This window comes from Chiloscyllium punctatum, chromosome X (genome assembly GCF_047496795.1).
Source record: "Chiloscyllium punctatum isolate Juve2018m chromosome X, sChiPun1.3, whole genome shotgun sequence".
In the NCBI taxonomy this organism is placed as follows: domain Eukaryota; kingdom Metazoa; phylum Chordata; class Chondrichthyes; order Orectolobiformes; family Hemiscylliidae; genus Chiloscyllium; species Chiloscyllium punctatum.
In genome coordinates, this window is record NC_092791.1 from 17,188,304 (window position 1) to 17,216,079 (window position 27,776).

The 27,776-nt window shown below is 42.9% G+C and overlaps 1 protein-coding gene across 1 annotated transcript; it reads right to left on the minus strand.

Moving 5' to 3' along the window:
* Positions 1–956: 956 nt before the first annotated feature.
* Positions 957–27,731, minus strand: LOC140471305 (sialic acid-binding Ig-like lectin 13). The gene is made up of 8 exons (XM_072567297.1): positions 27,648–27,731; positions 23,677–23,848; positions 22,520–22,888; positions 21,587–21,886; positions 8,557–8,844; positions 7,470–7,563; positions 2,962–3,049; positions 957–2,471 (listed from the first exon to the last, which is right to left on the minus strand). The coding sequence occupies exons 2-8, from the start codon at positions 23,723–23,725 to the stop codon at positions 2,391–2,393; spliced, it is 1,269 nt and encodes a 422-aa protein (XP_072423398.1). The 5' UTR covers positions 23,726–23,848; positions 27,648–27,731; the 3' UTR covers positions 957–2,390.
* Between the last annotated feature and the right edge of the window lie 45 nt (positions 27,732–27,776).

Genomic DNA, 27,776 nt, shown 5'->3' on the forward strand with positions numbered 1-27,776 from the left:
AATCCGATGCCTCCGTATTTTGTGCCATAGCCTACCATGGGGAACCTTATCAAACACCTTACTGAAATCCATGTACACCATATCAACCACTTTACCCTCATCCACCTGTTTAGTCACCTTCTCAAGGAACTCAATAAGGTTTGTGAGGCACAACCTACCCTTCACAAAACCGTGTTGACTATCCCTAATCAACTTATTTCTCTCTAGATGATTATAAATCCTATCTCTTATAATCTTTTCTAACACTTTACCCACACCCAAAGTAAGGCTCACTGGTCTATAATTACCAGGGTTGTCTCTACTCCTCATCTTGAACAAGGGGACAACATCCTCCAGTCTTCTGGCACTATTCCTGTAGACAATGACAACATAAAGATCAAAGCCAAAGGCTCTGCAATCTCCTCCCTGACTTCCCAGAGAATCCTAGGATAAATCCCATCTGGCCCAGGGAACTTATCTATTTTCACACTTTTCAGAATTGCTAACACCTCCTCCTTGAGAATGTCAACCCAGGTAGACTACTTGCCAGTTCTGTCTTAAAACTTCTCTTCAACAAAAAAAGGACAAAATAACCTCTCAACATCACAGCATCATCACAGTAGCAAAGAGGTTGCCATGATGTTATCCAATTAGTTTGTTGTCCCTCTGCTGAAGTACTGTGTACATTCTGGACACCACACAATAGGAAAGAATGAAATGCATTTGAGAGAGTGCAGAAGAGGTTTACCAGAAAGTGTCCAAGAGTGAGAAACTTCAGTGATGAGGATAGGTCTGTGGGACTGGCTGCTCTCCTGGATTAGATGAAGGGTTTATGCCTGAAATGTTGATTCTCCTGCTCCTCAGATGCTGCCTGACCTGCTGTGCTTTTCCAGCGCCACACATTTCGACTCTGGATTAGATGAAGGGTTTATGCCTGAAATGTCGATTCTCCTGCTCCTCAGATGCTGTCAAACCTGCTGAGTTTCTTCATACCTTCTGTTTTTGTCTCCAATAAGGAGAAACTATTCCCCCTCTTAAACAAGGATTGAGAGCAAGAGGGCTCAGATTTATAATGAGTTTTAAAAGTAGCAAATCTGATGAGAGAGGAAATCAATTTTTATTTGTACAATCAAAGAATGGCTTGCATCTGGGATGCTCTGCAGTAACAGTGGATGCAGAATGAACTGAAACATTCACAACAGCATTGAACACAAATTGTGAAAGGTACAGGATTAAAACAGTGGAATGGCACAAAACCGTAATGTTCGTTTGATATCCCACGTAAAAACAATGCGCTGAATTGTCTCCTTCTGCAATGTAACAATTCTATGATTCTGTGATTCCATGTGGAAAGTTCTATAAGAGCAAAAGATATAGGAGCAAAATTAGGCCATTCAGCCCATTGAGTCTGCTCCGCCACTTGATCATGGTTGATATATTTCTGAACCCCATTCATTTGCCTTCTCCACGTTACCCTCAATTCCCTTAAGAATCAAGAGCCTGCCTATCTCTGTCTTAAACACACTCACTGACTTGGCCTCCACAGCCCTCTGTGGCAATCAGTCCCACAGATTCCCCACCCTCTGGCTGAAGAAATTCTTCCTCATCTCAGTTCTAAAGAGTCGTCCCTTCACTCTGAGGCTGTGCCCTCAGGTCCTAATGTCTCCTTCTAGTGGAAACATCTTCACCATATTCACTCTATCCAGACCTCTTAAAATTCCAAACATAATGCACCTTTCTGCATTGGACAGACTGTCAGTAAGTAGTGTTTGTTTGTAACGAACTCTGCCAAAGAGGGTCAGAGTACTCTGCTGTGGAGTACAATGGAATAACTGCTGCTTTCTGTTGATCCAGACTGTCTGGTTCATACATTGCTTCCCATTTTGCTCTGCGGTTTAATGGATTTAAAATAGACAGCAACAATTACAATATCACAACCGTAGAAATTGTGCCAGTTTTTTCTTTGCAATCTTTGCTGTAGGTTTGAATGTTCATGGACTCTCGCCATGTATTTCAGCAGGTTAACAGATAATGATGCTTTGACAATAAGATATCTTTAAGCAAAAAGTTCTTTTTCACTGAATAGGAACAAAAATGTTCAACGTGATTTGGCAAAAATGAGTTTATACTGAACTCCAACAAACATCCGACTCTGACCAGGCTGGAAATGTGGAATAAAATAAACAGTTCTGAAGAAGTCATACCGGACCTGCTGAGCTTCTCCAGCATTCTTTCTGTTTGTTCCAACAGTCTGGAGTTTGTGACAGTAAAATAAAACGTTCTAAGTATTTCTATTCTCATTCTGCAAGGCGATGGTGTCTGTACAGATTTATGTGTTAAGGTATGGCCGTTAGCATCAGCAGAAAATCTGACGGCACAATTCCAGCGCATTTTTGATGTTGGTGATGTTTTCAGAGTCTGATCGCTGCATACACAATGGGCTTATTCTGAGTTGTTTCCGTCAATTGCAGGCCAAGTGCATGAGAGTCACTCTGTAAAGTTAAAGGAGTTGAGTTCAGATATGGAGCTAATTTGAACGTGACCTGAAGGTGGTGATAGTGTGCTCTGCGGACCAGAACACACTGTTATCCCTATAAATGTCCTTATGTCCCTTGTCTGGGAGATGACCACTACAGGGCACTGAGGCCTGAACTCAACCTTTCATTATAGATTGACACAAACAGGCAATGCACCCTATATGGGATCACATTTGGCCAGTGTGATTTGAACATATTAAGATGCAATTGCTTTGTCTTAATACAAAAAAGAAAATCTTCCATTCTTAGCCATCGTCTACCCCCAAATTAATTGTTCCTGAATTAAGCCCTGCAATTCCCATCACCATATCTGGTTGTGCACAAGCCCAAAAAGACTGTAGCAGTTCAAGAAGGCAGCTCACCACTACCTCCTCAGGGGTAATTAAGGGTGGGCAATAAATATTGACCCAGTCCGCAAAAGAAAAGGAAGCTCAGTATCATTTACCTCAGTGTTTGTTGACAATCGTAGAGAACTATAAATTATGAAATCATCATTCATTCTGGCGTCAAAGGAGGTCTCTTCCAACTTCTTCCTGAATAAAGACAGATACATGCATTTCTCAGAATGACATCTTGAACCTTAATCAAATATAAAACATTTTGGGAAGGAATACTGGACTCAAAATATTAACTGTTTCTCCATCCACAGATGCTGCCAGAATTTCTCCAGCAAATTTCAGTTTTTGTGTGTTCTAGAATGTACTGGGTACGATCAAGAACAGCAGAATGTCAGGAAAAGGATTTTCTTGCTTACAAAATATACCAACTCTATTTAATGGCTTGTTAAGTGAGAGGTTGGTCAGTTCAGTTGCCTGGACAGCTGGATTGTGATGTGGAAGGGAACCAATAGCATAGGTCTAACTCCTGACCCCACAGCTGAAGTCCCCATGAAGGTGCTCACCTTTTTGACCTGAGGTGTGGTGACCCTCAGCTGAAACTGCCATTAGCGCTCTGTCTCAAGTGGGAATACTACCTGCTATATGGAAAAGATCCGTTTGTTCTCATTCCCAGTTCCTGGTCTGAGTCTGACAACCAATTCTCAATCCGTGACAGCCTATCACCCCCATTTCATGAGCAGTAATCCTACCCACCAGCCTCTGTTATGAGAGCTCATCAAAACCCTTCCTCAAATCTAAATACACCACATCCACTGGTTCTCCCTGATCTATTCTAGGGGATAAATCCTCAGAAATCTCCAGTAGATTAGTTCGGCATGGTATCCCTTTCATAAGGTCATGCTCACTTTGTTTAATCCCACAAATGATGCTGAAGTCTTTTAGCAATAAATTTCATTACCCCCACTCCTAGGCTAACAGGTCTGTGATTACCTAGGTGTTTTTTCTGTCTCTCTCCTTTTTAAATAGTGGGGTTACGCTTATCATACCTCAAGCTGTCGGAATTGCTCCAGTATCAGTAGAATACTGAAGGATGGCCATCAATGTATTTCCAGGGTCGGCTCCTTAAATTCATTGCAAGGAGATTATTAAGGCCTCGTGATTTATCAGCTTTTAACCCCAATCTGTTCTTTAGGCCATTTTCCTTTCGACTCATACTGATCTTCTTCAATTCCTTCCTCTCACTAGACCCTTGGTTCTCTAAGCTTTCTGGGAAAATATTTGTGTTCTCTTTTGTGAAGTCAGAACCAAATTTGTGTCTGAATTATCTGACATTTCTTTGTTTCCATTATAATTTCCCACCTTTCTGATTGCCTTTGCTGATCGTTATCTGTTCACACATTTGTAGAAGCTTTTAAGTCCATTGTTATTTTTCCTGAAAGCATAATCTCATACTTTACTTCCCCCACTCTCAAACAATTTTTTTGTCCTCTTTTAATGAATGCAAAATTGTTCCCAGTCCTCAGGCTTGCTGATTTATTATTTTGGCAATTATATTTGTTTCCTTCCTTGAACTAATTTATTTTGTAAACTATAGTTGGGTCCCCTTTCCTTGCGCTGGACAGGAATGAATAATTATTGCAATTCATACATACCTTCCTTAAATATTACCCATTACTTATCTATTGCCGGGCCCATTTAATAAGGTTCCCCAATCCATCAATGCTAACTCATGCCTCAAACATTCATCACAACCTTTATTTAGATTCAGGACCTTCGTTTCAGATTCACCTTCTTCACCCTCCAGCTTAATGAACACTTTTATCACATTATGGTCACTCTTCCCCAACTGATCCTGTACAAGAAGATTGTTAATTTACTCTTTCTCATCGCCCACGACCAAGTCTAGGATAGCCTGCTCTTCAGTTGGTTCCACAACATATTGGTCTAAAGATTCATGCGTGTACACCGTAATAAATCCTCTTCCACAGTATTATTACTGCTTTGGTGTATCCAATCTCTGTCAATTGAAGTCACCCATGATTAAAGTTGTACCCTAAGTGCATGCATCTTTAATCTTCCATTGACTGTCTTCCCTGACATCCTGACTGCTGTTTGGAGGCTGATAGAAAACCAAAACTGTCTGCCCTTTGGTGTTTCTTACCTTCATCCAGATAAAATCTGCATGATAATTTTCAGAGCCAATATCTTTAGTTACAATTCACCTCTTTATTAACAGAGCCACCCCAGCTCCTTTTCTGATTTGTCTGCCCTTCCTAAATGATGTAATCGCTTGGAACTTCTGTTCCCATCCTTGGCCATTGTGCAGCCAGATCTCTGCAATTCCAAAATGATCATTGCCATGTCTATTTGTTTGCCTTGGAGATTTATGTAGTCTATTGTTCATGTTTGACACATTGCCTTTACACTTGTACCTTCGCTAGCCATAGAATCCCCACAGTGTGGATACAGGCTATTCGGCCCATCAATCCACATCACCCCTCGAAGTGCAGCCCACCCGCCTACACTATCACCTTGCCTTTCCCATAGCTAACCCACCTTGCCTGCACATCCCTGGACACTACAGGCAATTTAGCATGGCCAATCCACCCTAACCTGCACATCTTTGGATTGTGGGAGGAAACCCACGCAAGGCACAGGGAAGAATGTGCAATCTCCACACAGACAGTTGCCCGAAACTGGAATTGAACCCAGATCCCTGGTGCTGTGAGACAGCAATATTAACGACTGAGCCACTGTGCTATTCAGCACCCTTCTTTTCTTCTGCCTTGCACTTTTGCTTCTTACTTTTCTGACTTTTGTTCCTATCCTTGTTCTCCCCTTCACTGTCTCCCTGCCACTCCTGAGGTTCCTCGCTCCCTGCTGTTCCAGGTTAAACCTTACCTAACAGCATTAGAAAAAAGCCCACCACCTACATTCATCCCAGTCATGACTGGATACATCTTACCCTGTTTCATCTAGTCTCACCTTCCCCAGAACTGCTCCCAAAATCCCAGGAATCTGAATCGCTCCACTGACAGTATTTCAACAGACACCTGTTATATCCTGCTACGTTTACTCTCACTAGCATGTGGCACTGATCTCGATATTACTACCTTTGGGGTTCTACTTTTTAATCAATGACCTAACTCCTTATACTCAGCTTGTAGGAACTCATCTATTTTTTAAACTTGTGTCATTGGTACAGACACGTATCACGACCACTGGTTCTTCACTCTCCCCTTGCAGATTGCCCTTTAGCTACTCCGAGATAACTTTGACCCTGTCCATCAGGGAGGTAACATACCATCCTGAAGCCTCTTTGGCAGCTGTTGTATCACCAATTCCTTTGCCTTACTAGTGCATCCCCTGTCACTCGAGCCCCACCATTCTGCTTCCTCCTCTCCTGTCCTGCAGAGTCACCCTCGGTCCCATAGGCGTTGTTCCTGTGACTCACCTCTACAAAGTCGTCTCTCCTAAACAGTATCCAAATTCGTTTCTCTGTTAGATAGGGGGTGCACACGGGAAGTCCTGCACTACCTGCCTTCCTCTACTCTGCCCAGCGGTCACCCATTGCCCTTTCTGCCTGTTCAGTTTTTACCTACGTTGTGACCAGCTGTCCATGACAACCTCAGCATCGCATATGCCCCTCAGTGAATCCAGCTGCAGCTCCAGCTCTGAAACGTGACCAGTCAGGAGCTGTACATCCTTACTTCCTGCGCATAGGGACGGCACGGTGGCTCAGTGGTTAGCACTGCTGCCTCACAGCGCCAGGGACCTGGGTTCGATTCCAGCCTCAGGCAACTGTCTGTGTGGAGTTTGCACATTCTCACCGTGTCTGAGTGGGTTTCCTCTGAGTGCTCCGGTTTCCTCCCACAGTCCAAAGATGTGCAGGTTAGGTGAATTGGTCATGCTAAATTTGTAGAGTTAGGTGCATTAGTCAGGGGGAATGAGTTTGGGTGGGTTACTCTTTGGAGGGAGTGTGGACTAGTTGGGCCAAAGGGTCTGTTTCCACACTGCAGGGAATCTAATCTAATATAGGGGGCCAGAGACACTGGAAGTGTCCATGACTTCCTACACACACAAGAGAGGAATATCACGAGAGTAAGCTCTGCTGCTGTGACTTCCTTTAGTGCAGTCATGTACTCATTCTCATACAGTGTACTTCATTCTGCAACTGTTTCAATCATTTTCACATCGTGTTACGAATTGCAATGCTTTGCTGCTCATGCTTGTACTGTGACCTAACGACAAGGAGGGTAAAGAACACAAATTCTCTGTCACCGTGCACTTCCTTTAAGCACTAAAGACCAGCTATGTACATCACATGACAAAATAAAACCTTCTGTGAGAGAACTCAGTAACGGCGAGAGATGATTTGCTCATTGAGCAGATGCAAACAAGAGATAACAATGTAAATGCAAACTATAATGCACCGACAACTGATTGAACCACACACCACCATCTCTATGTTGTAGATAAAAATAGTTGGCCAGGGAACTGGTGTCCCACAGACATCCTGCATTAACTCATCCAAATGCTCATTGTGGATGATAATCTCAGCACATTATTTACACGTTTGGGTGGAGAGTGAGATTTTATTCTGTTGAGCACTTACATCCGTAACTTCATGATGGCTGCAATCGCAATGAAAATACCGAGCCCCGCTGTTATTCCTCCAACCATGAGGATAATTGTCCCAGACTTCCCACCTAAAATATGTAGAAATGAACAATGTTACACAGGAAGGAATTTTTGTGAATCAACAATCCTGCACCAAATTATGCTTCATGATGACACCATGATACAAAAGACAGATTAGGGACTTCATCTGTCATAACCTGTTTCTCCTTCTGTTACTGAGTTCCGCTGGGATGCAAAAACATAGATAAACAACAAAATGTCATCTCCACATTCTGATGTACTGAACACATCTGACAAAATCAAGGATTGCAACATGATCCCCAGGACAACGCACTGTTTGATCAACCATGGCCTTCTTCTGAGCAGCATCAATATTTTCCAATCAACCAGTCCACAGTTGCTGTGATCCACCTCTGGTGGGACTATAACCCAGGCCTCCTGGCTCAGAGGTACGGACACTACCATTGTGCCACAAGCACCCTCCTGAGCCCAACGGACACATGGTCCAATTTCACGATGCAGCCTAATAGACGTTCGTAAGATTGAGACAATGCTATTCAGAGTGGGTATTTTGATCGTGACCAGATAGATTGGGCGTCAGTCTGAGCAGGTTACAGATACATGAGCACTTCCATCGAGGTAGACTGCACAAAGTAGCATACAGTGAAATAACATCAGGTATTCAAAGCAAATGTTTTATCTTCCAGCATCACTGCTGTTCAAACAATTTAATTGCACATGAAAATGTCAGAAGACAGAAACATAAATTGTTTAATGCTGTTCAAGTAATGATCAGCCAACATTGGACAGTAGTCCATAATAAGCTATGGATTCAGTCTAGACCTGCTGAATGAAGCTGGTGTTTGCTGACACTGATAAAGTTCATAAATAGTTTTTTTTATTCATATGTGGGATTTGGGCATCACTGGCTGGCCAGCATTGATAGCCCATCCCTATTTGCCCTGGAGAGGGTGGTGGTTAGCTGCCTTCTTGACAGGTTTATCACAAATGATGGACCAACTTACATAGAAGTTATACAAATGGATAAACTCAATATGTACCATCAGAGGGGAGCTGATACTTGCTCGTGCTATTGCCATGCTCATTGGTTGAAATACACGCGATCACATCCCCAGTTTGATTTGGATGATCCTGCATCAGCGAGAGGTGCAGACTGGAAGTCCTCTCGCCCCATGTGTCGGCTTCTCCAACTGAGCTGTTCCCAGGGATCATTCTCCCATTGGTTGCCCATGTCATGTTGGCTGGTGGATTGGCTTTGGAGGTGCAAGTGCAATTTATCCAATGCTCAGATGTGGTGCAGATCGGGCCTGCCATTATCACGGGTTTATCTAAACCAAAATAAACAAAAAAAGAATCTTGACTATCAGCATAATGCCAGGTCAAGGAGGATGTTGAATGAAATATCAGTTTGATGAGTACACGAGCTGAAAGGGCAGAGTCATATACATTAGAACGAAATAACCTCTCAGGGTGACTTGTTAACTCACTACATTATCCTCATCACAGTTAACCACATCATATAACAAAAACATATTTTACTCAAAGAACACTCACTACAGACAGGTTTCAGTGTGCTCAGGGATTTATGGTTGTTTCATGAGAGGAATCAAGTTCAAAATGTAATTTATCTGCCATAAGCAAGCAACTGGAACCAGTCAGTCATTTCTTTTAAGATCGTCAACTTGATTTACTTCTATCCCTGGATTTACTCTTGCTAACATCTGCTGGGAAACTGGACGTTCAGGTGTGCCTTCTGCTGATCTCAATGTTACAACAATTTTAAATAAACCTGTTCAGAGGTGGCATTACACACCTCTGGAACAGGTGGGACTTGAACCCAGGCCTCCTGGTTTCTCTGTTATGCCAGCAGACTGATCAGAAGAACATGGCGTACAAAGATAGGAGCAGTAGGGGACCATTCACACCTGCAAGTTGTTCCCCTACTTATTAATACACTAGAGGTTCATATTGGAGCACAGGTCTCAATTGTCTGCATTGGCTCTCCTATACAATGGCATCATTTCAAAGTTTAAGTTCTTTAATGTTTTTGGTGGTGGAAATTGCTCGAATATATGAAAACTTGATGTGTGCGTTAAATTTAAGCTTGCATGAATTCAGTTTTAGCCAAAGGGAAGATGATTACGAGTGATTCTTCCTGCTCACTGGGTTTACACGACACTCAGAATGTCATGCACTGAAATTCCCTAATCTTCATCATTCATCAAATCATCAGTACCACCTAAACAGGCAGTCTTTGACAAATGATATGAAAAGTTGATCAAATACTTTGTAATTGGTTAATAGCTAGATTTGGAATTGTTAATGTCCATCTGTGCTCAGTCACCTTCTTCAGGAGACAGTGGAAGAACGCCTCATCTTCTGTGTTGGTACTGGGCCTCCTCCACTGCCAAATCCTAGCCACCCGACAACTGGAGGAAGAACGCCTCATCTTCTACCTTGGGACCCTCCAACCACATGACTTCAAAGTCGATTTCACTAGTTTCCTCATCTCCCTTCCCCCCACCTCATCCCAGATCCAACCCTCCAACTTGGCACTGCTGTCTTGAACTGTCCTACCTGTCCGTCTTCCTTCCCACCTCCACCCTCCACTCCAAACTATCATTGTCACTTCCCATTTACCTAACGCCTTCCCAGCTACCTTCTCCCCAGCCCAACCCCCATCTTCCTACTTATCTCTTAGACCCCTTCTTGATGAAGGGCTTATGCTCGAAATGTTGATTCTCCTGCTCTTAGGATGCTCCCTGACCTGCTGTGATTTTCCAGCGCCATACTTTTTGACTTCATTAGGAGACAGTATTTCTGACCCTGAAGTCCATATCTTGCAGGTTTAATGAGGCTTGCCTTTGTCCTTCTGCTCAGATAAGCGGATTTATTCTGTCTCTCTGTATGTGCCACTTCGTAATTCCCTTCAGCATTACATTTCTAACTCAATGCCAATATAATTTGCAGAGCAAAACCAGAGAACCCTGGAGAAATTCAGCAGGCCTCTCAGTATCTATGTCAGAAGAAACACAGTTAATGTTTCAAACCCAATATAACTCTTCTTCAGAGCTGAAAGATGATAGGAAATGACTGTTTTTTTGTTTTATATTTACTTTTGAAAGAGAGATATGGGGAACCAATGTATTAAAGGCCCAGTGCAAGAGACAAAAGTGTTATTAATGGCGGTGAAAGGAAAGATGCAAAATGGGTGTGAATTGAGGCATTGAAAGGGAAGAGTGGGCCCTCCCCACTGACAACAAAGTAAAGAAGCCATAAATAGGAAAATGTTTGAGAGGGTGTTAGGGGAAAAATACAAGAAAAAAAAGCTATGACATTCCATATTGAGACTTCAAGACTGTAAAGTGCATCAGCAGAATAGGAGGTCATGTTCCTTGAACTTACAGGGTCTCCTTTAATGAGACCAAACACAGACTGAGTGACTGCTTTGCCGAACACCTCCGCTCTGTCCATAGCAGTGACCCTGACCTCCCAGTTCCTTACCTTTTCAATAAATCATCTTGCCCTCTCTCAAGCTGACATTTCCATCCTGAGCCTGCTGCAAAGTACCACACAAACTCCAGGAACAGTGCCTCATTTTCCACTTCGCTGTGTAACAGCATCTAGATATCATTAATGACTTCCATAACCTCAGAATCTGACCGCATGGTACTTGTTCTCCATCGACCATACAACATGCCCCCACTTATCCCTCCTTCCCCCTGCAAGCCGTATAATGTTTCTGTCTTGTTTAGTACCCCAAGTAGACAGAGCATAGTCTCTCCCTTTCCCGGTTAATTAAGATTGATAAGTCTCTCTCACCACCACTAACAAACAGCTTTTCTATTGCACTGGACCTCTACATCATCTGTTCCACTTGCCCCTCCTCCACCACCAACAAAGGTATATTAAAAAAAACCTTCCTCAACATATTTCAATTCTGAAGTAGAGTCATGTTGGACTCAAAATGTTAAACCTGTTTTGCTCTTGAGAGAGAGAGAGAGAGAGATGTTGCCAGACCTGCCGAGTTGCTCCAGCATTCTCTGTGCTTCTTTCAGATTTCCAGCATCTGCAGTAGTTTGCCTTTATTACAATTTATGGAAATTCATTTTACACAGGGAGACAGTGATGCAGTGATAAAATTACACAGATACTGCCCCAAGGTCTCAGACTAATCCTTTGCAACACTGACAAGTTTCACCATGGTGACCAGTAGAGTCTGAATTTAACTAATCGGATAGAATATCAAATTGCTCTCATCAATGGTGATCACATTATCGAGTGCCATTAAAAATAACCCTCTCTGTTCCATTCTTGGCTTTTAAGGAAGGAAATTAGTCATCCTCACTGAGACTAACCTACAGGCCCCTTAAATACCCAGCATCCGACTTAGAAGCAATGGACAATAAATATTTGCTCTGCCAGTGACACCCATATGAAAAGCCAAAGCTGTTATTATTTTATTTAAAAGTTTTTTGGAGTATCTGCTGTTTTCAAATTTGAAAGCTTTTTACTTCTGAATAAACTAATGTACAGTAATTGGGCTTCCCTGGTAATCAGAAAGATGCAACCACCACATATACATCTCCCATTGTACCTCATTAAACTACTTTGCAAAGTGGCCAATTGTTCCAATTTATTGTGGTTATTGATTTGGGACGGGGGGCAACTAGACAAACAACAGATGACACTGTACAAGGCTCATGCAATCTAAGAATATGTTATAGACTGGCATATACTAGAGGACAGAACACGAGCAGCTTTTTTTTAGTAAGAGCGTCTTTTTTTATATTATATTGGATTCATCTAATTTAGTTTTTAGTTTGCAATTTACATTACATTGGAACCTGCAGTTTCACATCTGTAGTAGCTAGTTTTAAGAAAGGATTATTTGTCAAAGATTCATTGTGAGAGCAATGCAATTAAGTACACATTCAAACCGGATTTCACAAAGTTAGTCAGCTCAGCCTTTTGCATTCTGAGCATGTAAAACTAGCCAATTTGGTGTGACTTAACACTTGAGAGTGATTTAAAATAGAGTGCAAGGGTTAAGCACTTGAGGGATGTAAGTGGAGGAGTGAAAAGAGGAGCAGAGGGGTGAAAAGTGAGAGGTGTTAATAGTAAACAGATCATGACCAGAATGGGTAGCAAGGATGAATGGAGGAATCAACAAACAAAAATGACATTAATTTTGAAAGAGAGTCAGAGAATCAAACTAAAGGCATCATTTCTGAATTTATAAAGATTGCAAAAGAAAAGGGATGAACTGAGTGTGCAAGTAGAAATCAACAAGCGCAATATGGTGATAATCACAGAGACATTTCTGCAGGATGACATGATTGGTGAACTGAACCTGAAGGGTATAGGGCATTTAGGAATGATAGGAAAATCAGAAGCAATGGAGTGTTGGTTAATGATGATATTAGCAAAGAAGAAAGAAATGACCAATGTTTGGGAAACCAATGTATATCAACAACTTGGGTTGAAATGAGAAATGGCAAAGACAAGAAGTCATTCATGGGAATGAGGTACAGGACCCTAACATAAACTGCACAGTATTGTGTGACATAAAGGAAGAAATAATGATAGCTTGTTTGATATAAACCAAGATAATCAGAGGATATTTTAATATACACATTGACTGAGAAAAGCCACTTGGAGAAAAGCAGCTTAGAGGACGAGTTCATAGAATGTTTTAAGGAAGGCATCTGAGAACAGTATTGGAGATGACCAGAGGGCAGTATATAATAGATATGGTATTATGTCATAACATCAGATTAACTAATGATCTGATGTTGAAGGCACCTAAGACAGCAGTGATCATAACATGATTGAATATTACATTTAATATGAGGGAGAGAGAAGTGGGTCTGAAACTACTTTTCCAAACTTGAATTCAGCACAGTCATGATCAGGTGAAAGCACAGCTGTCACATAGAATTGGCAGATTAAGTGAAAGGAGAGGTCAATAGAGACACATTGGCAGACATTTAACAGGTATTTCAGAATTTACAGAACAGATGAACAGAATGAACAGAAATGAATCCAAGGCAACATATATAATTGTGCAATGATCAGGCGGCATTTCAGAATATAAAATAAAACAGAAAATAATGACGAAGAATTAAGAAGGGGTTGCAATATTCAAGACAGAAATAAAGTTTACCAGAAACATAAAAGCAGAGAGTAAGAGGTTTCAGAAATATTTAAAGAAGAAAAGAGTTAACACAGTGAGTGTTAGTCACTGTGAAATGCAGACTTGAGAATTAATGAAGGAAACTAAGGAAACAGTTGATGAATGGAGCAGGCCCTTTTCAGGATTCTTCATGATAGAGGATACAAGTAACATGTCAGAAGCATCAATGAATCAGGAAATGGAAATGAATAAGGAACACAAGAAAATCACAATCAACAGAATTGTAAATGAGTTCATTATTGGAACTGTAACCTGATGATCACTTGGCCTTCATCCTGGCCTGTTAAAACAAATTGCTGGTGAGATCGTAGGTACGTCGGATTTAATTTTCCAAAACTCCTTTGATTCAGGGATGGTCTCATTAGATTGGGTTACAGCAAATGTAACTTCTTCATTCAAAAAGAGGGCGTGATAGAAACAAGAGACTACAGACCAATGATCTTGACATCCATCATGGGGAAATGATAGAAGCTATTCATAAATAGGTTGCAGAATGTCACTTGTACAAGTTCAAAGTAATAAAACAGAATAAAAATGTTTACTCTGAAAGGGGAATCTCATTTGACCAATTTATGGGAGCTATTTGAGGGAATAACAAGTGCAGTGGTTTATACCGTATTTATATATTCAGAAGCTGGTTTGTAATTTGCCACATCAAGGGTTAATGTGGAAAATGAAAGATAGAGGATTGGTGGCTGACAGGAAGCAGACAGCAGAGGTAACTATGTATTTTTATGATTGACAAGATGTAATGAGTAGTGTGCCATAGGAAGTCGTGCTGGTACTTAAAACACTTCAAATTTCTATAAATGACTTTGATGACAGGAAATAAGCTAGAGTTAACAATTTTGCTGAAAACACAAAGAAAACCAAGAAAGGAAGTTGTGAGGTGGAGACAATAAGCTTCCAAACACATATTATTCGGTAAACTAAGTGGGCAAGGTGGTGGCAAATCAATTATAATGTGGGAAATTGTCCATTTTGGCAGGAAGAATAAAAAAAGCATACCATTTAAGTGGGGATATTTTGCAGAAGGAGAAAGTGAGGACTGCAGATGCTGGAGATCAGAGCTGAAAATGTGTTGCTGGAAAAGCGCGGCAGGTCAGGCAGCATCCCAGGAGCAGGAGAATCAACATTTCGGGCATGATCCCTTCTTCAGGAATGAGGAGAGTGTGCCAAGCAGGCTAAGATAAAAGGTAGGGAGGAGGGACTTGGGGGAGGGGCGTTGGAAATGCAATAGGTGGAAGGAGGTTAAGGTGAGGGTGATAGGCAGGAGTAGGGGTGGGGGTCAGGAAGAAGATTGCAGGTTAGGAAGGTGGTGCTGAGTTCGAGGGTTGAGACTGAGACAAGGTGGGGGGAGGGGAAATGAGGAAACTGGAGAAATCTGAGTTCATCCCTTGTGGTTGGAGGGTTCCTAGGCGGAGATGAGGCGCTCTTCCTCCAGCTGTCGTGTTGCTATGGTCTGGCGATGGCGGAGTCCAAGGACCTGCATGTCCTTGGTGGAGTGGGAGGGGGAGTTGAAGTGTTGAGCCATGGGGTGGTTGGGTTGGTTGGTCCGGGTGTCCCAGAGGTGTTCTCTGAAATGTTCCGCAAGTAGGCAGCCTGTCTCCCCAATATAGAGGAGGCCACATCGGGTGCAGCGGATGCAGTAAATGATGTGTGTGGAGGTGCAGGTGAATTTGTGGCGGATATGGAAGGATCCCTTGGGGCCTTGGAGGGAAGTAAGGGGGGAGGTGTGGGCGCAAGTTTTGCATTTCTTGCGGTTGCAGGGGAAGGTGCCGGGAGTGGAGGCTGGTTGGTCGGGGGTGTGGACCTGACGAGGGAGTCACGGAGGGAGTGGTCTTTTCGGAACGCTGATAGGGGTGGGGAAGGAAATATTTTGCAGAAGTCTGAAATGCACAGGGACCTGGGTGTCTTCATGCATGAACCACAAAATGGCTAGTGTATAGCCGCAGCAAGTATTAGTGGGCGGCACGGTGGCACAGTGGTTAGCACTGCTGCCTCACAGCGCCTGTGATCCGGGTTCAATTCCCGCCTCAGGCGACTGACTGTGTGGAGGTTGCACGTTCTCCCCGTGTCTGCGTGGGTTTCCTCCGGGTGCTCCGGTTTCCTCCCACAGTCCAAAGATGTGCAGGCCAGGTGAATTGGCCATGCTAAATTGCCCATAGTGTTAGGTAAGGGGTAAATGTAGATGTAGATGTAGATGTCGGGGTATGGGTGGGTTACGCTTCGGCGGGGCGGTGTGGACTTGTTGGGCCGAAGGGCCTGTTTCCACACTGTAAGTAATCTAATCTAAGAAAGGGAATGGCTATCGTTTATCATGAGGGAAACTGAATGCAAAAGTAGGTACATTAGGTTTCAGTTATTAAAGACTCTAGTGTGACTGCATCTGGATGACTGGAATCAGTCTTGGTCACCTTATTAAAGGAAGAATGGAATTATGATGGAGACAATCTGGGGAAAGTTCATGGGCTAACACCTGGGATGGAAAGGTTGGGCAGGCCAGGCTTATTTCCAATGGAGTATCAAAGATTCATCATGGATTGATGGAAACAGATAAAATCCTGAGGGTATGGATTGGTGTGAGAGGTAGATTTTTGTTCACTGTGGGGTTGAAAGGTATCAGAAGTGGGAACAAATTTGATTTTGAGGCTACAATTGATCTTTTTGAAAAGCAATGAATTCTTGATGGACTGAATGACATAGTCCTGTTCATGTGTCCAGCAAGCGATGTGGTGGAATTCACATTGATCATTTTAAACTCAGAGCTGGGTCTCAGAAAACTGTTGTTGGAGAACTGCTGTCTGCGCTGTGTTTATAAATGCACTTTAACCTGATAAAAAGACATCAGGCCACTGTGCGCTGTGTTTATGGAGGGGGGGGGGGGAGGTGGGCTGTGTTGAGAGAGGATGGAAAAACTCGCTTCATTTCTGTGAAATGGAAGTAAGCCTGTGACCACAGGTGACTCGGAAGACAGAGGTTCATCAATGAAACAGAGTTAACGCTTCAAGTCCAGCAGGACTTCTTCAGAAATAGACTTGAAATGTTAACTCTCTCTCTCCACAGATGCAGCAATCGCTGTTTCTCTTGCAGTGAAAGTGCAGATGGTGTGGGCAGACCGGAGTGACACTGAGAAAGCTCCAGAAGAAAGGGATGGCACATCAGCAGGAATAGGAACCATCATCACAGCTCTGGGAGTAGAGCTGAGAGGGATCAGGTTTTTTTGGGAGAGTATCATTTCCTTGTTACGGTAAAGGTTTTAGGTTGTGAAAATTAAATATTGTCCATCTTTTATTTAATCGCTGCTTGCGAAGTATCATGGTACACCAACAGTTGTTGAAGTAATGATGTGGGATACGAGCTAGAGAGGGCCTGCCATAAACTCACTGATAGATTTACATTGGCTTTTATTGGTAGAGGAATTGAGTTCCGGAGTCCTGAGGTCATGCTGCAGTTGTATAAGACTCTGGTGCGGCCGCATCTGGAATATTGTGTGCAGTTTTGGTCGCCATACTATAGGAAGGATGTGGAGGCACTGGAACGGGTGCAGAGGAAGTTTACCAGGATGTTGCCTGGTATGGTAGGAAAATCCTATGAGGAAAGGCTGAGGCACTTGGGGTTGTTTTCATTGGAGAAAAGAAGGTTTAGGGGTGATTTGATAGAGGTGTACAAGATGATTAGGGGGTTAGATAGGGTTGACAGTGAGAACCTTTTTCCACGTATGGAGTCAGCTATTACAAGGGGGCATAGCTTTAAATTAAGGGGGGGTAGATATAGGACTGATGTTAGGGGTAGGTTCTTCACTCAGCGAGTCGTAAGTTCATGGAATGCCCTGCCAGTAGCAGTAGTGGACTCTCCCTCTTTATGGGTATTTAAGCGGGCATTGGATAGGTATATGGAGGATAGTGGGTTAGTGTAGGTTAGGTGGGCTTTGATTGGCGCAACATCGAGGGCTGAAGGGCCTGTACTGCGCTGTATTCTTCTATGTTCTATGTTCTATGTTCTACAACACTCACCCATCATAAACTGGCATGGGTGGGAAAGCACTATGACAATGATGAGCTGACCTCCCTATACATTAGCAGGAGAGAGCCTGTATTTAAATTGGAAATGAATAATTCCTATTCACACTCGGTGGACATTGCTTCAAAGCTGATTCACCGACATAAAACGTGAAACAAACACACCCAGCCACACCTTCCCAATGCCCAGTTCATTGCTGTGTGCTCGTTGTTGAAGGTGCTTTGAGCAGTGGATAGTGTGGAGGGCTGTTGTAGGTTGCAACTGGACATTGACAGGATGCAGAACTGGGCTGAGAAGTGGCAGATGGAGTTCACACTGGAAAAGTGTGACGTGATTCACTTTGTAAGGTCGAATTTGAATGCAGAATACAGGGTTAAAGGCAGGATTCTTGACAGTGTGGAGGAACAGAGGGATCTTGGGGTCCATGTCCAAAGACCCCTCAAAGTTGTCATCTAAGCTGACAGGGTTGTTAAGAAGATCGAAGTTTTGGGCAAAAGCCCTTCATCAGGAATGATTCATTCCTGATGAAGGGCTTTTGCCCGAAAGTCGATTTTCCTGCTCCTCATATGCTGCCAGACCTGCTGTGATTTTCCAGCGCCACTCAAATCTAGGCTCTGATCTCCAGCATCTGCAGTCCTCACTTTTGTCTAGCAGGGTTGTTAAGAAGGCATATGGTGTGTTGGCTTTCATTAGCAGGGGGATTGAGTTTAAGAGCTGCAAGGTTATGCTGCAGTTCTATAGAGCCCTGGTTAGACCACACCTGGAATATTGTGTTCAGTTCTGGTCACCTCCTTATAGGAAGGATGTGGAAGCTTTAGAGAGGGTGCAGAGGAGATTTACTTGGATGCTGCCTGGACTGGAGGGTATGTCTTATGTAGAAAGGTTCAGGGAGCTAGGGCTTTTCTCATTGGAGCGAAGAAGGATGAGAGGTGACTTGATAGAAGTGTACAAGATGATGGGAGGCATAGATGGAGTGGATAACCAGAGACATTTTCCCAGAGCAGAAATGGCTGTCACAAGGGGGCATAGTTTTAAGGTGATTAGAGGAAGGTTTGGGGGAGACGTCAGAGGTCAGTTTTTTACACAGAGAGTGGTGAGTGTGTGGAATGCACTACCAGCAGTGGACATGAGGGACATTTAAGCAACTCTTGGATAGGCACATGAATGATAGTACAATCAAAAGGTGTGTAGGTTAGTCTGATCTTAGAGTAGAGTCATTGAGTCATAGAGATGTACAGCAGAAAACAAACCCTTCGGTCCAACTCGTCCATGCCAACCAGATATCCTAACCTAATTTAGTCCCACTTGCCAGCACTTGGCCCATATCCCTCTTAACCCTTCATATTAATATACCCATCCAGATGTCTTTTAAATACTGCAGTTGTCCCAGCCTCTACCATTTGCTCTGGCAGCTCATTCCATACAAGTACCACCCTCTGTGTGAAAAAGTTGCCCTTAAGTCCATTTTATATCTTTCCCCTCTCACCCTAAACTTATGTTCTCTAGGTTTGGACTCCCCCATCCCAGGGAAAAGACCTTGTCCATTTCCCCTATCGATGCCCCTCATGATTTTATAAACCTGTGTATGGTCCCCCCTCAGCCTCTGATGCTCCAGGGAAAGAAACCCCAGCCTATTCAGTCTCCCCCATAGCTCAAATCCTCCAACCCTGGCAACATCCTTGTAAATCTTTCCTGAACCCTTTCAAGTTTCATAACATCTTTCTGTTGGAAGGAGGCCAGAATTGTACGCAAAATTCCAACAGTGGCCTAACCAACATCCTGTACAGCCGCAACATGACCTCCCAACTTCTATACTCAATGCTCTGACCAATAAAGGAAAGCATACCAAACACTTTCTTCACTATCCTATCTACCTGAAACTCTACTTTTAAGGAACTATGAAGCTGCACTCCAAGGTCTCTTTGTTCAGCAACACTCCCGAGGACCTTACCATTAAGTGAGTACTGCTAAAATTTGCTTTCCCAAAATGCAGCACCTCACATTTATCTAAATTAAACTCCATCTGCCACTCCTCAGCCCACTGGCTCATCTGATCAAGATCAAGTTGTAGTCTGAGGTAACTTTCTTTGCTATTCACTACACCTCCAGTTTTGATGCTATCTGCAAACGTACTAACTCTACCTCTTATGCTCACATCCAAATCATTTATATAAATCACAAAAAGTAGAGGGCCCAGCACCGATCCTTGTGGCACTCCACTGATCACAGGCCTCCAGTCTGAAAAGCAACCCTCCACCACCACCCTCTGTCTTCTACCTTTGAGCCAATTCTGTATCCAAATGGCTAGTTCTCCCTGTATTCCATGAGATCTAACCTTGCTAACCAGTCTCCCATGGGGAATCGTGTTGAACGCCTTACTGAAGTCCATATAGATCATGTCTCTGCCCTCATCAGCCCTCTTTGTTACTTCTTCAAAAAACTCAGTCAAGTTTGTGTGACATGATTTCCCATGCACAAAGCCATGCTGACTATCCCTAATCAGTCCTTGCCTTTCCAAATACATGTACATCCTGTCCCTCAGGATTCTCTCCAACAATTTGCCCACCACCAACGTCAGGCTCACCGGTCTATAGTTCCCTGGTTTGTCCTTAACATCTTTCTTAAACAGTGACACCACGTTAACCAACCTCCAGTCTTCCGGCACCTCACCTGTAACTATCAATGATACAAACATCTCAGCAAGAGGCCCAGCAAACACTTCCCTAGTTTCCCATAGAGTTCGAGAGTATACCTGATCAGGTCCTAGGGATTTATCCACTTTTATGTGTTTCAAGACATCCAGCACTTCCTCCTCTGTAGTATGGACATCTTTCAAGATGTCACCATCTATTTCCCTACATTCTATATCTTCCGTGTCCTTCTCCACGGTAAACACTGATGCAAAATACTCGTTTAGTATCTCCCCCATCTCCTGCGGCTCTACACAAAGGCCGCCTTGCTGATTTTTGAGGGGCCCTATTCTCTCCCTAGTTATCCTTTTGTCCTTAATGTATTTATAAAATGCCTTTGGATTCTCCTTAACCCTATTTTCCAAAGCTATCTCATGTCTCCTTTTTGCCCTCCTGATTTCTCTCTTAAGTATATTCCTACTGCCTTTATACTCTTCTAAGGATTAACCCGATCTATCCTGTCTATAATTGATATCTGCTTCCTACTTTTTCTTAACCAAACCCTCAATTTCTCTCAACATCCAGTACTCTCTGCACCTACCAGCCTTTCCTTTCACCCACACATATACTGTCTCTGGACTCTAGTTTTCTGATTTTTGAAGGCTTCCCATTTTCCAACTGTCCCTAAGGATAACAGGGCGGCACAACATTGAAGGCCAAAGGGCCTGTGCTGTACTGTTCTATGAGAATGAGGACCCATTCTGATTCCCAGGCAGTGCTACCATCTGTCATGTTGAAATAATGTTCAGATTAAGGACCTGAATGCATCTGACTATTTTAGGGATTGATTATTCTGAAATCCCAAATCACGCACCAATTCACCATTCGTAGAACAGACGATGATGCATGTAGAACAATTTCGCAACAAAGGCTAAAGAGTCACTTAATTCTTCATAAAGTTACCGCTGTCCAACTTGACAATGGAGCTGCTATCTCATTAAGGAGAAGCAACTGATTGGTGGTCTAACTAGATGGTCACCACCCCTCAGGAGAGGGGGCTTAATCCTTTATGGCAACTTCAGCTGATGTGGGAATAGAACCCATACTGTTAGGGTTAGTCTATACCAGAAACCAGCCATCCAACTGAGCTAACCTACAGCCAGTTAAAAAAAAAGCTGGGTACAACATCTAAGAATGGCTATCTTTGAAACAAGCACTCACATTTAACCTGCAAGATGAGAGTTTCAGGAGAGGAAATTTGGAAGCTGCCGCTTGTAATTGTACATTTGAGCATTGTCCCGTGATTGACAGCTGATGGAATCAATGTTAGCACGGACGAAACTGTCCGAGAATTCGAACTTTCATCTTTTACTTCGACGTCCCATTGAAGAGGAATTGACTGGTTGTGATAAGTCCATTTCAATTGTAGATTGCCATTTGGGCAGTTCTGACTGACCGAGCATTTCAATCGTACAATTTGCCCTGCAATAATTTCTCCAACATGTGAAATCGTTGGTTTTTCTGTAAGTGAAGCAGGGAAGGTCTGTTAGAATGGTTTGTCATTTTAAATGCGAAAGAAGTTTTCAACTACATCAGCAAAACAACATTCGGTTTTCTTTATTTCAAATGATACGTTGATCTTTGTTTTCTGATGTACATTGCAAGGAGCTTGCTATTCTAAACAATTCCTCGGAGTGATATAGCAACATCATGGATCTGTGAATATTATATATTCTCCAACATTAATCCTTAGTTTACTTTCATCAACATTATTCTGTTTAATGTCCTCTGGTCTCTGGTTCCTGTCTCTCTTGTTTTAGCAACAATTTGAAAGCTGATGGGGGTCCCGAAACGTTAACAGAAACTGAAGTTGCTGGAAAAGCTCAGCAGATCGGGCAGCAGAGAAATCAGAGTTACCGTTTCGGGTCTGGTGACCCTTCCTCAGGACTGAACTCTGTCTCTCTCTCTCCACAGATGCTGCCAGACCTGTTCAGTTGCTCCAGCAATTTCTGTTCTTTCAGATCTCCAGCAGTTGCCGTTCTTTGTCTTATTTGAGATCGTCTGGGACATTAGGATATTGAGCAATTTGAAATCGCAAGTATTCAAAATGAAGTACTTGAACGAGAATCGAAAACAAAATACAGGCACACTCACCTGAAACAGAGATATTGATCTCAGAATGTTCAGTGACGTTGACTTCTGAAACGAATACCAGAATGACTTGATAGGTTCCCTCATCAGTCTTCCTAATATCATTTAGGAGAAGGGAGCATTGTTTTTTTCCAAAGTCACCAGTGAATACAACCCTCCCACTATAGTCATTCTGTTGTCTGCTTGGATGTTCTGAATCATAAAGGACCGAGGCACTGGGCTTCATAGCATTAACACCTTTTTTAATCCATATTGCTTTTCTGTAGGTATAATTGATCTTAGGATCAAAAGTACACTGGATTTCTACACACCCACCAACTACTGCCAAGACATGTTCTGGCACTATCACAGAACACTGATTTCCAGAAATACCTGAGAAATAAAAAAATACAATTCCTTTCGTTAGATAATTTTTTTTAAAAATGATTGCAATTCCTTAAACATACTTCAGTGTTAACAATCGCAATTACAATTGAAATACTAGGTAAGGTATTTTGCAAAACCATTCGATAATACCAAGGGTGGTTACTGATCTGTTCACTCGTGCATCGATTCATACGCACACTTAAAACTCAACAAATATGCAGACCCATTAAAAATCAAGCTCTGCAATATTCACTGAAGTTCATGATAAGTCAATAAAAACTCAACAGAAAAAAAAACACTAAACTGCCCTTAAATATATTCAAACATTAATTTCAATGTTAGTTACTATGTAATAGAACATACACTGCATCCAAATGAAAAGACCGATAGACTAGATAAGCACATTGAATTATAACTGCTAAGCCCGCTTCTACATTCACGAAGTGTCTATCTCTTTATATTAACACAAATGATCAATGAAATGTGCCTGAGAGAATATCCTAAACAAAAACAGAAATAGCTGGAGAACCTCAGCAGGTCTGGCAGCACCTGTGGAGAAAAAAAAGCATGTTTCGAGTCCAGTGACCGTTCTTCTGAAAGGAACAATATTCCTAAAAGATCGAAATTAACGCCAGTGGACATTACTGAAAGGTAAGAAACATACCTTCTGTCAATATCAGGAGGGAAATGAACATCCAACTCCTCATGACGAGAAAGTGGGTCCGATTTCACTGAATATATGAAGAAATTATTTCACAACAAGCACCGTACTTCATTCTAACTGGCGGTGTCACCTGGAATTTCGCTGGGAATCGCTATCAGATCTCGTGGCAGGCAAGACATCTAGCCCTCCTCACGACATTTTTCCACTCCGTTTCTTGGTAGGCAACTTGCAGCTCCTCTGCGGAAGACATCTTGCTGCTAAACATGTTGTTCTTGCAAGTTGAGCAACTCATAACATGGAAGCTACAAAATAAAATAAAGAACTGCAGGTGCCGGAGATCTGAATAATAATAAACAGAATAATCGAGTTGAGGACTATCTGTGTATTCAGCAATTCGTCAGAACGTGCTTGGCTTGGTTTCCATAAACTCCAATATATAAAGCCCGCGAATCCTTTTGTTTTGATGACCGCGCTCCAATATGACCTGCCACGTGTAGCGAATTTAGTTAACAAACCTGTAAATAAAACTGTGCAGAAACAAAAACAGAATTGCTGGAGAAACTCAGCAAATGTTGACAGGATTTGTGGAGAGTCAGAAGGGCCACTAGACTCGGAACGTGAACTTTATTACAGATTCTGCCAGGCTGGTTTGGCTTCGAACTGCGCAGTAGACCTGTTCCCATTTATTGACACCCCTCGTATTTATTTCCAACTAAATGGAACCACTTTGCACCTCCATGCATTCAATTCTATCCGTCCATCTCCCAACTAGTCCTCCACGCTTTCTATGTTGTCCGCCTTTGAACATTGTCCTCCTAACAGTTCCCAAGGTATCCAGTTCTGGTTTACTCCGCTGTTTTGGGATTTTGCTCACCGCTTCCCCACTCCCAATGGATCTCAAACTAATCAGAGAACCCCCGACAACAACTCCGAAGACCCTCGAGATTTTCCCTCGTTCAAAAAATACAATATCCACCACTACCTTCTGCCTATTGACCCTTACCTTCTTCCATACGTCCTACAACTGACTTTATTCTATCAAACCGAAGGCTCCTGTGAGGACCGTAGTCAAACGTTTTCTGGAGATTCTTTCTTCTTTTCCTTTTGCAAACATCAAAACATTATTTTTTTTAATTCAGCCAAGTTAGATTTTAGTCAAAATGTCAATCTTGAGTTGCATGAACTGTTCCAAAGTAACTGTTACGTTTACCTCTGGTTATTAATTCTGATGTTCGCCCATCAATGACGGTTATATTGGTGGGACAATAGTTGCTGGTCATATCGTTACAACTTTATTTTTCATCAATTGTGTAGTATCTACAATTCTCTGTTAACAGGCAGCACTCCAATATCTTAAAACGACTTTTATTTTTGTCAATAAATAAATTTGGCCGCGTTTCTCCTACACTCACTGCGTCCTTAGAGCCTCAGAAATGGTATTACACGCCTCTGGAGCAGGTGGGATTTGAGCTGCAAGCTCCAGGGGAAAACACCACCACTGCGCCACAATAGCCTTAGCTCCGCAGGGTAGATATTCCCCTAACCAACCCTTTCAGAGATGTTACCACAGACCTATGGAGCAGGCGGCACTTTTACCCCGGTCTCCTGGGTCAAAGCTAGAGACACTACCATTGCTCCACAAGAGCCATCCCCAGTCTCTGGGGTCTTATAACGCAAGAAAAAATCATTCATGATGAAATAAGACAGCACCCGAGGCATTTGATCAAACAAGCATGACACTGCCCCTGGGAGATATCGGCCAAATGTACTTCCACATAAACCTGTTGGACTATAATCTGGTGTTGTGTGATTTTGAACTTTGTCCTGATGAAGGGCTTATGCCCGAAACGTTGACTCTCCTGCACCTCTGGATGCTGCCTGACCGGCTGTGCTTTTCCAGCACCACACTCTTCCATCCCAACGCGGGCACCTCCACCTCATAGGTATCGGCCCAGATGACCAAAAATTAAACCAAAGAGCCCACATCTCAGAAATGTGTTAAAGGAGACATACAGAGGTAGGGACAGTTGCCAGAGTCTGGTGTTTCGTCAAACAATGGTGGTGAAATCGCTATTGGAGGATGCACACCGTGACAGAATCATTGCAGCGCAGTTACCTCTGAGCTCCCTACGATTGGAACTGGAACTGGAAAGAGAGAGAAGACAAAACCGCATGGAAGGATTGGAGAACTACCTTACAATGCTGTGATTCAGGTATTGTATGGCCCAAAACCAACGTAGGTCAGAAAGCACATGTGCAAGTGGAAATGGCACTTGCAAGGAGTAAAGGGAAGACGGTGGGACAGATGCCAGGTTTGTTTTGCAAAGTAGTGAGTTCAAAACAGGCAGAGAGAAGGTATTGCCCAGCAGATAGACCACCGAAGGATTTAAAGGAAGCAATATGATTGAGTTCAAGATATAAAGTTTCAGACCGAACACCAACACGAGGTTCAAAAGCAGAAATTGCTGGGTCTGTGGGGGGAAAGCAAAGTTAGCATTTGGGGTCCAGAGACCCTCTGCAGAATTTCACTCTCTAAATGATAATTCTGCTTTCTCTCCCCGGATGCTGCCAGAACTTTTGAGTTTTACCCAGCAATTTCTGCTTTGTTTCTGATATTCCAGCAGTTTATTTTTATTATTGTTATTATCGATGCGAGGGTAGACCTTTATGTCAGTCTCTGACAGGACACTATGTAGATACATGGATCCATCTCCTGGACAGGGAGACTGGCAGAGTCAGCAGCTCGTGAGCCAAGTGCCGATAACGGACTCATTGAATGACACCAATTCTTCCCAACATGACCAGACCTGTGTCTCTCACAGAAAACTTACAACCGGACAACCGTGAATTTTCAGCTGACATAGTGTGTTTGTCTCGGAGAAAGTGAAGACTTGGCAGATGCTGGAGATCAGAGTCGAGAGGGTGGTGCTGGAAAAGCACAGCAGGTCAGGCAGCATCCGAGGGAGCAAGAGAGTCCAGGTTTCGGGCAAGAGCCCTTCACCAGGGTAGTGTTTGTCGACACTATCTCCAATAGACATGACCTGCATTCACCTCCATTTTCATCGCAACGCCATTAAATATAAACTAACATTAGGGTGGGCTTCTAACTTCCCGTAAACTACTCCATCGAATCATTCAAACACCCTCCTATCCTTCCGAAAATGTCGTCAGCAGAACCGAAGACAACAATATCAGCTGAAGCAGGTATTTACACAGGTTCAGCAGAAGTTACCCGTTTCTGTCCTGAACAGCGAAGTCTCTAAAACCTATGTTTCATTAACTGTTCTCGACATGCCCTCGCACTTCCTAGTTCCATGGAATATGCACGAATTTTGGAATAATATCTAACATTGCCTCGTCCCATCACTGCGAAATTCTTTGAATTACACTTCACCGTATTAAATACGTCTTTCCGCGACTCTGCTGCTATTTCAGTCCTGTTTGAATTGCTCAATTATCATTTAAATAAAATGCCTTACACGTATAACACAGCAGTCGGCCAATCGAACTGAAAATGACCCTGATTTAAAAATTATTTGTGGGGGGAGCAAAACGGGATAACACTTCGACCTTAATATAGTCACACTTAACGGTTTTTACCCAGAACAGCTCATGCTAATACATGATGGAACTCAATTCTCTCATTTCTCGCCGGTCATAAATCAGCTCCAGTAAACCTTTTCTGAGAGAAAAGAAAGATTTCTCTCCAGTTCAATGAAGGAGCATTAACTTCAGAAACTGAAAAAGGCCAGGTATGTAAAGGAAAGGTAAAGCCCTAATGGACCTTAGGGCGGCTCTCTCATTAGGGAGAAACACGGGCGACGGGGTGGTGGTTTAACCTGGGGGTCATCGTGCCTCAAGGGAGGGGAAAGATTGGGAAAGAGAGCTCTTGATGCTCCCTTTCGTCAGTGTGAGAATCGAACCTGCGGGGTGAGCAGAAATTGGCAAACCGTAGAATCATAGAGATGTACAGCATGGAAACAGACCCTTCAGTCCAACCCGTCCATGCCGACCAGATATCCCAACCCAATCTAGTCCCACCTGCCAGCACCCAGCCCATATCCCTCCAAACCCTTCCTATTCATATATCCATCCAGATACCTCTTAATTGTTGCAATTGTACCAGCCTCCACCACTTCCTCTGGCAGCTCATTCCATACACGTACCACCCTCTGCGTGAAAATGTTGCCCCGTAGGTCTCTTTTATATCTTTCCCCTCTCACCCTAAAC